The sequence below is a fragment of the Haemaphysalis longicornis genome, unplaced genomic scaffold (genome assembly GCF_048455015.1).
Source record: "Haemaphysalis longicornis isolate Haplotype H1 unplaced genomic scaffold, Haemaphysalis longicornis Haplotype H1 scaffold_25, whole genome shotgun sequence".
Lineage (NCBI taxonomy): Eukaryota > Metazoa > Arthropoda > Arachnida > Ixodida > Ixodidae > Haemaphysalis > Haemaphysalis longicornis.
This window is the reverse complement of record NW_027526314.1, coordinates 2,543,370-2,554,831: the sequence shown is the minus strand read 5'-3', so window position 1 is coordinate 2,554,831 and position 11,462 is coordinate 2,543,370. Positions and strand designations below refer to the sequence as shown.

The 11,462-nt window shown below is 48.8% G+C and overlaps 1 protein-coding gene across 1 annotated transcript; it reads left to right on the top strand.

Annotated features, from left to right (window-relative positions):
• Positions 1-630: 630 nt before the first annotated feature.
• On the top strand, positions 631-9,850 carry LOC144172684 (uncharacterized). Its single transcript, XM_077701319.1, has 3 exons — positions 631-1,273; positions 8,469-8,546; positions 9,663-9,850. The coding sequence occupies exons 1-3, from the start codon at positions 631-633 to the stop codon at positions 9,848-9,850; spliced, it is 909 nt and encodes a 302-aa protein (XP_077557445.1).
• Positions 9,851-11,462: the final 1,612 nt, after the last annotated feature.

Sequence of the window (11,462 nt, the reverse complement as noted above, 5' to 3'; positions counted from 1 at the left end):
TCCTCCTGACGGCCAACCCGTATTTCCCTCCCCTATGTTAAACAAACGAGTGAAACATTAGCGAGTTACAGCAGAGCGGGGAACTGATCCCCGTACGGCACCCGGTACACCTGCGCATGCGCACAACCAGTTTTTACGTCTCTGCGCACGCGTAGTAGCGCCTGTCGCCTACGAGTTACCGTACCGGAACCAGTTCTCCGCTCTGCTATACCTTTATTATTCAGCATTCTTCGGAATGAAGGCATTATCATCTCCCGCAAGCCTGTGTCAACGCTTGAGCGGCTGATACCCCTGAGTGGGCATGTGACAGCAGCAGTGAAGATGGCGTTGCTTAAGCCATTCCTGTTTTTCATACAGATACTGGCTGTCTCGTCTCCGTGGCCGATAACCGTTCTACGGCTGACCCCGGAATCAACGCCGCAGCCTGGCTACTTCGTGCGTTCTTGGACAACCCCGGTGACCAGCTGCTATCTTCAACACGTGGACTATGCGCGGCCATGCGTGGACGCGGCTCCACTGCGCATCTACACCGGAGGAACCACCGCATCACAGCCACCAGGGGATTCGGACAGCATAAATAGCCAGCGTGAACACGCTGCCATCAGTGGGCATGTGACAGCAGCAGTGAAGATGGCGTTGCTTAAGCCATTCCTGTTTTTCATACAGATACTGGCTGTCTCGTCTCCGTGGCCGATAACCGTTCTACGGCTGACCCCGGAATCAACGCCGCAGCCTGGCTACTTCGTGCGTTCTTGGACAATCCCGGTGACCAGCTGCTATCTTCAACACGTGGACTATGCGCGGCCATGCGTGGACGCGGCTCCACTGCGCATCTACACCGGAGGAACCACCGCATCACAGCCACCAGGGGATTCGGACAGCATAAATAGCCAGCGTGAACACGCTGCCATCAGTGGGCATGTGACAGCAGCAGTGAAGATGGCGTTGCTTAAGCCATTCCTGTTTTTCATACAGATACTGGCTGTCTCGTCTCCGTGGCCGATAACCGTTCTACGGCTGACCCCGGAATCAACGCCGCAGCCTGGCTACTTCGTGCGTTCTTGGACAACCCCGGTGACCAGCTGCTATCTTCAACACGTGGACTATGCGCGGCCATGCGTGGACGCGGCTCCACTGCGCATCTACACCGGAGGAACCACCGCATCACAGCCACCAGGGGATTCGGACAGCATAAATAGCCAGCGTGAACACGCTGCCATCAGTGGGCATGTGACAGCAGCAGTGAAGATGGCGTTGCTTAAGCCATTCCTGTTTTAAAGCAAAGCTTTTAAAGCAAAGCTTTTTACCTCTACCCCCCAAGGGTTCTTTCGCGACCGTTGGTGTCACCAGAAAACTCCAGCGAACAAATAAAAGAATACTGGCACCGCCGGGAATCGAACCTGGAACTAACAGACTAACACAGCGAGAGCCCGTTGTCTTACCGATTTAGCTACGAGCCCACGCGAAGACTGGGAAGAAAGGTGGTGTACCCACCAAGTACATCTACGGGTTTACCCTCTGCGTTCTCGCTGAATGCCGCGTGAAAGCGTTACGCGACCACTCACGCCCATCTAGTGGCCCTGAGCGCACCTTTCTCATGGGATTAGAGCTTAAAAAATTCAAAGAAGCTCACACCAATGCATGGCATCTCACTTCTAGTAAGCCAATGTGCTAGAGCCTGTGGCCTCCAGTGTTCACATAAACACTTACAGCTCCTTGTCGTCCGCCCTCACGCCAAACCAAGGAATACATTCAAATACTCCTTGATGGCCAGGCCATCACTCCAAGCCCCAGCATCAAGATCCTGAGCCTACATCTCGAGGCTAACACCAAGAGTGACGTCTCCTTGCAGCGCCTCAAGAACCGCATTAATCAAATCATACACATGATCAGGCGAGTTGCCACCAAGAAGCTAGGCCTAAAGGAATCTGGTACCTTTCGATTAACTGAAGCTTTTGTCCTCTCGAGAGTTACTTATGTCAACCCCCTGTCTTCTGCTCGACAAGGAAGGCATAGAGATGCTTTATATGATGATTAGAATACCGTAGAGCAGGCCATTCGTCTTCTCATGAGTGCGTCCACACAGAGGCTGCTAGCACGGGGCTACACAACACGGTGGAAGAGCTGATGGAAGGCCATCTTTCCAACCAGAAGGTCCGGCCATTGTTCTTCTCATGAGTGCGTCCACACAGACGCTGCTAGCACGGGGCTACACGACACGGTAAAAGAGCTGATAGAAGGCCATCTTTCCAACCAGAAGGTCCGACTCAGAACTGCGATGGGTAACCGCATGCTCCACCAGATTGGCTGGGCAGCCCAGAATATCACTCCGCTTGACGTACTCCCAGACTCTTGGCGACTAAAACTAAAGATGCTCATTTTGCTTAGAAATATGAACCCCTCACATGACGAGGGCCACCAAAAAGCACTGGCTCAAGCGCTAACCACCACCCTCGGTGGGGATCATGCAGTTACCTACACAGACGCCTCCAAACATCGAGGGCAGCAATACGCCATCATCGTGGCTACCTCGAGAAGCAACCTCCTTGCGTGTACCTCGCTTAGGACCCAAGAAATGGCGGCAGCAGAAGAGGCAGCCATCACCTTGGCTCTCGCTCAACCAGGGGTTCGGAGGGTAGTCATCGATTCCCAGCAAGCCTACTGGAATGACCAGTAGGGTTTGGTGTCCTAACCTGCCCTGTGCGTGTGAAAAAAACCACTCCCCAAACGGTTCCATTCAGCTCATCTGGGCATCCGCTCACGCTTCAATGGAGGGCAACAAATGCGCCCACCCAACAAGCCTGCGCTTTTACCTCCCGTGCTATGGAGCTGCCCGAGGACAGTCACCAGCTTGTCACGTTCAGGGAGATAACCCAGCATATAGCCTTCTGAGTCAGACCGTACGTTCGCCTTACCCTGCCCTTTATAGAGAACAACAAACTACCCTACGCCTCATACAGTCGGGGCTCCTTCCCACAACCTACGCGTCTTCACTTGATGTATCCGAATAGCTACGACGCTGAATGTAAATTTTGCTCAGAAGTAGGAACACTCCGCCCCGTAATCGGGGTGTGCGACTTTAGCCCTGAGCACCCTCCTCTCCTTCCGTCAACAACCCAACAAGAGCAATGGGAGATGCTGCTGTCCAGGCCCTCTCTACCTACCCAGCTTCAGCGGGTGTACAGAACACAGGCCGCGCGGACTGCATTTGGGCTCCACAGAAGAATCACTCCCCAGGGCTGCACTCTGGGCAGTTCAGAAATGTGAACAGAAGTATTTCTTCCTCCTCCTCCTTCTCTACCCCAAATCTCGTCGCCTCCGTCAGCAGCGCAGAGACGGAGAAGACAGATCGTATAACACCGGGTTGGAGCTTACTTTACTTTTATAAAAAAAGTTTCCACTCTTGAGCTACACCAATACAACTCAACCAAACACCGTTCAGGCTTCATGCATTGATTTAACCTTAACAAGAATATATCTTTGAAGTAATAAATGGTGTGGTTAAGTGCATTTCACTTCTCTCTGGTTTTGCTATTTGTAGAGCGATCTGAGGGAATTTAAGTTACGTCACATGGGTAATTGTTATGGGTGCCGTTTACAGCTTTGCTTTCCAACCACATTCACGGGGTGGATTGGCGCGATTTTTACCTCTACCCCCCAAGGGTTCTTTCGCGACCGTTGGTGTCACCAGAAAACTCCAGCGAACAAATAAAAGAATACTGGCACCGCCGGGAATCGAACCTGGAACTAACAGACTAACACAGCGAGAGCCCGTTGTCTTACCGATTTAGCTAGGAGCCCACGCGAAGACTCGGAAGAAAGGTGGTGTACCCACCAAGTACATCTACGGGTTTACCCTCTGCGTTCTCGCTGAATGCCGCGTGAAAGCGTTACGCGACCACTCACGCCCATCTAGTGGCCCTGAGCGCACCTTTCTCATGGGATTAGAGCTTAAAAAATTCAAGGAAGCTCACACCAATGCATGGCATCTCACTTCTAGTAAGCCAATGTGCTAGAGCCTGTGGCCTCCAGTGTTCACATAAACACTTACAGCTCCTTGTCGTCCGCCCTCACGCCAAACCAAGAAATACATTCAAATACTTCTTGATGGCCAGGCCATCACTCCAAGCCCCAGCATCAAGATCCTGATCCTACATCTCGAGGCTAACACCAAGAGTGACGTTTCCTTGCAGCGCCTCAAAAACAGCATTAATCAAATCATACACATGATCAGGCGAGTTGCCACCAAGAAGCTAGGCCTAAAGGAATCCGGTACCTTTCGAATAACTGAAGCTTTTATCCTCTCGAGAGTTACTTATGTCAACCCCCTGTCTTCTTCTCGACAAGGAAGGCATAGAGATGCTTTATATAATGATTAGAATACCGTCGAGCAGGCCATTCGTCTTCTCATGAGTGCGTCCACACAGAGGCTGCTAGCACGGGGCTACACAACACGGTGGAAGAGCTGATGGAAGGCCATCTTTCCAACCAGAAGGTCCGGCCATTGTTCTTCTCATGAGTGCGTCCACACAGGCGCTGCTAGCACGGGGCTACACAACACGGTAAAAGAGCTGATAGAAGGCCATCTTTCCAACCAGAAGGTCCGACTCAGAACTGCGATGGGTAACCGCATGCTTCACCAGATTGGCTGGGCAGCCCAGAATATCACTCCGCTTGACGTACTCCCAGACTCTTGGCGACTACAACTAAAGATGCTCATTTTGCTTAGAAATATGAACCCCTCAAATGACGAGGGTCACCAAAAAGCACTGGCTCAAGCGCTAACCACCACCCTCGGTGGGGATCATGCAGTTATCTACACAGACGCCTCCAAACATCGAGGGCAGCAATACGCCATCATCGTGGCTACCTCCAGAAGCAACCTCCTTGCGTGTACCTCGCTTAGGACCCAAGGAATGGCGGCAGCAGAAGAGGCAGCCATCACCTTGGCTCTCGCTCAACCAGGGGTTCGGAGGGTAGTCATCGATTCCCAGCAAGCCTACTGGAATTACCAGTAGGGTTTGGTGTCCTAACCTGCCCTGTGCGTGTGAAAAAAACCACTCCCCAAACGGTTCCATTCAGCTCATCTGGGCATCCGCTCACGCTTCAATGGAGGGCAACAAATGCGCCCACCCAACAAGCCTGCGCTTTTACCTCCCGTGCTATGGAGCTGCCCGAGGACAGTCACCAGCTTGTCACGTTCAGGGAGATAACCCAGCATTATAGCCTTCTGAGTCAGACCGTACGTTCGCCTTACCCTGCCCTTTATAGAGAACAACAAACTACCCTACGCCTCATACAGTCGGGGCTCCTTCCCACAACCTACGCGTCTTCACTTCATGTATCCGAATAGCTACGACGCTGAATGTAAATTTTGCTCAGAAGTAGGAACACTCCGCCCCGTAATCGGGGTGTGCGACTTTAGCCCTGAGCACCCTCCTCTCCTTCCGTCAACTACCCAACAAGAGCAATGGGAGATACTGCTGTCCAGGCCCTCTCTACCTACCCAGCTTCAGCGGGTGTACAGAACACAGGCCGCGCGGACTGCATTTGGGCTCCACAGAAGAATCACTCCCCAGGGCTGCACTCTGGGCAGTTCAGAAATCTGAACAGAAGTATTTCTTCCTCCTCCTCCTTCTCTACCCCAAATCTCGTCGCCTCCGTCCGCGGCGCAGAGACGGAGAAGACAGATCGTATAACACCGGGTTGGAGCTTACTTTACTTTTATAAAAAAGTTTCCACTCTTGAGCTACACCAATACAACTCAACCAAACACCGTTCAGGCTTCATGCATTGATTTAACCTTAACAAGAATATCTCTTTGAAGTAATAAATGGTGTGGTTAAGTGCATTTCACTTCTCTCTGGTTTTGCTATTTGTAGAGCGATCTGAGGGAATTTAAGTTACGTCACATGGGTAATTGTTATGGGTGCCGTTTACAGCTTTGCTTTCCAACCACATTCACGGGGTGGATTGGCGCGATTTTTTTTCATACAGGTTAGTTGCTCACCTTCCTTGCATTGTAAAAAAACGACCAACCGTTGTCTGCTGCTTGTCCCATGCCCCCATGTACTTTTGATGGTTTGCACTGACTGTGTTTATGCTATGCAATTGCTTATTTTGTCTGGTGATATCGAGCTAAATCCTGGACCTCCTAAACCGGCAACCGAGATTACCAATAGCGAAGTACTGGAAGCTATAAAATCCCTCGCAGGTACAATGCAATCACGCCACGCCGAAGTAATGTCGTCGCTAAATGAAGTAAGAGCCAGCCAGAAATTGCTCGAAGATAGAGTAACTGATGTGACCGAGAGATTACCAGCGGTTGAGAACAAGGTATCCACCCTGGAACGCCTTACTGACGACGCTGACACTCGCCGCACAGTAGCTGAAATTGTCAACTGCGAAAGTTTGGCTGTGCTGTCTCGGCTCGATGATTTAGAAGACAGGGCTCGGCAGGTCAATTTGATTTTTTACGGCATTGACGATAGTCATTCAGATACATGGGCGTCAGCTGAAGAGAAAGTACGGGAGCTTTTGACCACCACCTTTTCTGAACAAGTGCCCGCTGATGGCATTTCTCGGGCACACAGATTAGGCTCCTTTGTCGAGAAGAAGTGCCGACCTATAATTGTCAAGTTTGCGTCTGCCAAAACGAAAGACCGAATTTTATCTCAAAGGGCTAAACTTAAGGGCACCTGTATCACAATCCAGGAAGACTTTTGTAAAGCCACTCGCTACTCGCGCAAAAAGCTTCATGATTTTGGCAAGGCTACAGGGAAACAGTACAGCTTGCGTTATAATAAGCTGTACGTCGGCAAACAGTGTTATACTTATTGCAGTGTAACTGATAGCGTCTACGAAATTGGGACGTACAGTGCCCCTCTTTCCACTGTTGATACAGCAGACAATAGTCCAGCCAACTCTCCGTTACCGCACCCAACCGCTACCTAGCAATCCTCAGCCGTGCAGGCGAAACCCAAACGCGACCATTCTTTTCTATTCACGAACATTAGAAGTTTGATGAATAAACGTGATGAGTTATCGTTCGCGATTGACGCGTGCTCAGCCGATGTTGTTGTACTCACCGAAACTTGGCTGCATGAAGGTGTGGACAATAAGGAACTGCTGAATTGCAAAACAGATTCCACCATATACAGGCACGACAGAATTGGACGGAAAGGAGGTGGCATTCTTATTGCGGTATCCGATGACATTGCTTCTTATGACGTCCGCATTGTATCGCATCTAGAATTTCTTTGTGTTTGTATCCAGATAAATCACGCAGATTTCTTGTTCTGTGCCTGCTACCGTCCGCCGAACAGTTCGCCTACTTTTTGTGATGAATTCCATGATTGCCTAAACCAAGTGGTTGTTAAATTTCCTAAAGCCCCCTTGTTTGTTTTAGGTTATTTTAACTTTCCGGAAATTTCATGGAACGAGCCTTTTCCTGTAACAACCCCTTGTTTGTTTTAGGTTATTTTAACTTTCCGGAAATTTCATGGAACGAGCCTTTTCCTGTAACAACCAGTGCTTCTAAAGAATGCTCAAGTTTTATTGACGTTTGCTCTATATTTAACTTAAGTCACCTTGTTAAAGGACCTACTCGCATTACCCAGTCGTCTTCCAGCACCCTTGATCTTTTACTGACCACTGTTCCCGAATCTGTTTCATCTTTAACGCTTTTTCCTGCTTTGAGTGACCACTTGGTTGCCCATTTCACTATACCGTCAGCCTCTTCGCGCCCCGCCAGACAGTTTAAACAAATTAGAGACTACGTTAAAGCTGATTTCCAAGCCATAAATAGGGAACTGGAAGCTTTTATAGATTACTTCCTTCCTGAATTTTGGGAGCGTCCGCTCAATGTTAATTGGTCTTTATTTCGAAACAAGGTTCGATGGCTGACTGATAAGTACATACCGCTCAGACGAATATCCTGTCCTAAACGCCAACCGTGGTACAACGTCTCACTAAAACGGCTCCTTAACAAAAAAAAAAGCGTATTTTTCGCCGCTGTAGGCTATCAAGTTCTGCTGACAGGTGGTCGGCTTATGCGCGCGTCGCATCAGAATATAAAAAAGCCCTTTCTCGTGCAAAAACCGAGTTTTATCAGCGAACGCTCCCATCCCTCTTATCAACTGATCCCCGCAAGTTCTGGAGCGCTATTAATATGAGCAGATTTAAAGATGTAAAATTAAAAGCACCTGATGGGACACTTGTTCCACGAGAGCAGTGCTGCGTGTTGCTCAACAATACATTTTCTTTATCTTTTACTAAAACAATTCCTACTTCGTTTCCTGTTAAAGAAAGCTTATATCTTGAGCCAATGGAACCAATTTTTATTGACTGTGCTGGAATTTTCAAGCTGATACAGGGGGCTAAAATTTCTTCATCTTCTGGAATAGATGGGATTAATTATAAGTTTTTGAAAAGTACCAATGTGAACTCCTCATTGATCCTTTCTTATATTTTTTCACAGTCTTTACAGTGTTCCTTACTACCCGACGACTGGAAGGGTGGAAAGGTGATTCCAGTACACAAGTCTGGTGAAGTGTTCTCCCCTTTTAACTATCGACCCATTTCTCTTACATCGATCCCATGCAAACTACTCGAACACATCATCTACACTAACTTGATGAGTTTTCTAGAATCTAATTCATTTTTTACAGTCTACCAACACGGTTTTCGCAAAAATCATTCTTGTGAAACTCAATTGATCACCTTTACTAATGATCTCTGTTCTTTGTTGGATCTTACGTCAGTAGTCGATTGCATTTTCATTGATTTCGCGAAGGCATTTGACTGCGTCTCCCATCCACTACTACTTCATAAACTTAGCAAACTGAGCATTGACCATAACATTTCAAGGTGGATTGAATGTTTTTTGTAAAATCGCTTTCAATATGTAACTATCAATGATAACGAATCTCCTCACTGTCCCGTTACATCTGGTGTCCCTCAGGGATCAGTGTTGGGGCCTCTTCTCTTCCTAATTTATATTAATGATCTCCCTGATGCCATAACCTCATCAATACGTCTTTTCGCTGACGATTGTGTTATATATAGAAATATATCTGAACCTTCTGACCCCTCAAAACTTCAAACCGATCTTAACACAATTTCAGCCTGGTGCAACGCCTGGGTAATGAAACTAAACGTCGACAAGTGCAAATATATGAGGTTAACACGAACAATCAAGCACACCCCTGTAAACACATATTTCCTTAACGGCTCCCCTCTTTCATCGGTTACCACCAACAAATACCTTGGCGTTCAGATTTCAGATAACCTTTCGTGGCAGCCGCGCATTGAATATATTAGCAACAATGCGAACCGCATGCTCGGCTTCCTCCGACGAAATTTCTCTCGAGCTCCCACTTCATTAAAACTGCAGCTTTACAAAACTCTTGTACGGCCGAAGATTGAATACGCCTCTTCTGTATGGGATCCGCATTCTGCCAATCTTGTCTCCACACTTGAAGCTATCCAAAATCGGGCCACTCGTTTCATCCTTTCTGATTATTCCCGGTCATCCAGTGTCACTAACATGAAACAAATAGTACAACTGCCTGATCTTGCAACCCGTCGTATGATATCCCGCCTATGTGTTTTCCATAAAATATTTTACACCAATCAGACCTTAAAGCAATCCCTTTTTTCAGTTCCCCCATACGTGTCATCACGCATTGATCATCCGTTAAAAGTTGGTGTGCCATACTCCCGAACAAACATCTACCTGAACTCGTTTGTTCCAATGACCAGCTTGCAGTGGAATCACCTTCCAGCCTCCATCGTATTCATCAGTGACGCCGCGCACTTCGAATCCGCAGTCAGCAATCACTTTCTGTAACCACCCTGCTGTTTTCTTTTCTCTTGTTATTCAATATTGTACCCCTCCTCTCTGTAACGCCTCACGGCATTGAGAGTAAATAAATGAAATGAAATGAAATGAAATGAAACGTCCGCCAAAAAAAAAAAAGAAGCCCCCTTCCAGAAAATTGCTTGCGCACAATGCCCCGCTAGTTAGACTACCAGGAACTTCCCAGAACGCCTCCAACCGCTCAAAAACGACGTTTACAAGTCTGAGATGCAGTGCAGTGCATTGGTCGAACACTGTGAAAGAGCTGACCACCGGATTGACTTCGACGGTGGGCAGGTCATCGGCACCGCAACCAATTACTCAGAGTGCTGCTGGAGTCCTGGCACATACAAGGGACTCGGTGAGGCTTGAATAGATCGCTAGGAGCCCTTCCCGCCGTGTACGCCCACGGCCTCCAACACGCTAGGACAAGATGCAAGTAAAGGCCCAACCACATGCAGCGTATTTACGGCGTCGCGCGAGCGTCAGCGTCGTTCGGCGTCAACGCGCGGGCCCGCACGAGAGGGCGCGTAACCCCATGGGACCGGCGAAATCACGCGCCGGCGTGCGCGCTCGACGCTTCTTTCGGCGTCCAGCACAAGATTGAACAGTCGCCGGTATTTGTCGCGCCGGGGCTTTCATTTTTTCTGCACGGTTTCTGCGGCACAAACACACGAAAACAATGACGACTTGTTACAATACCTATGCGCCCAGGCTGCAGCGCAGGTGACAAGTGCCTTACCTCCGTCCGCAACAGCAGGCGCCACGGCTGCTGCCACTTCATCCCACAACGTCTGTTTACGGGGTTTGTTCTTGTTATCTTTGTGTTTAGCCTGCCATAGAGCGGGGCGGGCTGCGACTGCAGCTATTAATGCCTCAGCGTCGATGTTCGGCATGCCGGCCACCATTAAAACAGCGAGACGGACTGGCACAACCGGAAACTGGCACCAGCACCGCTTCCGCCGTTCGCGCCGATATCTGGCGAGCGTAGATATCGGCGTCGCCCGAGCGTCAGCCCGCGTCGCCATGCATTTTGGCGCGCGCGCTGACGCTCGTCGACGCCGAACGACGCTGACGCTCGCGCGACGCCGAAAATACGCTGCATGTGGTTGGGCCTTAAAATACAAAAAGAGAAACAAGACACCTTAAATAAATGCTGCTTCTGGTCTTCTGTAATTATTTATTGAGGATCGTTCCTTGATCCTCCTTCATTTATTTGCCGTTCTATGAAAATGCTTTCTAATAATCGCTCGTTTAATTTAGACATTCTTTTAAATATTCTGTTGGGTAGCGACGTTCTTTTTCTCCGAAGTAAAGAATGTGAGCTTCAGAGGTGTGAATATGTAAACGTCGCTCATATTCCGGCACGCTGCTTTGACGTGCATGATTACTGCTGAAAATAGTTATTACGCACTAAGAGCTCCCCCGTGCTCTTAAACAAAGTAAAAACCTCTGTTATAAATGAGAGTAAAATGGTTTACGACAGCAATTAGAAACAAATTATCGGTATGAACGGTAGCGCGAAAGTGTTGCACTTTTGGTTGTTCGCATCCATCATTCCAGGCGATTTGAGTCGCAGCGGCTCATGATAACCTGAACCATG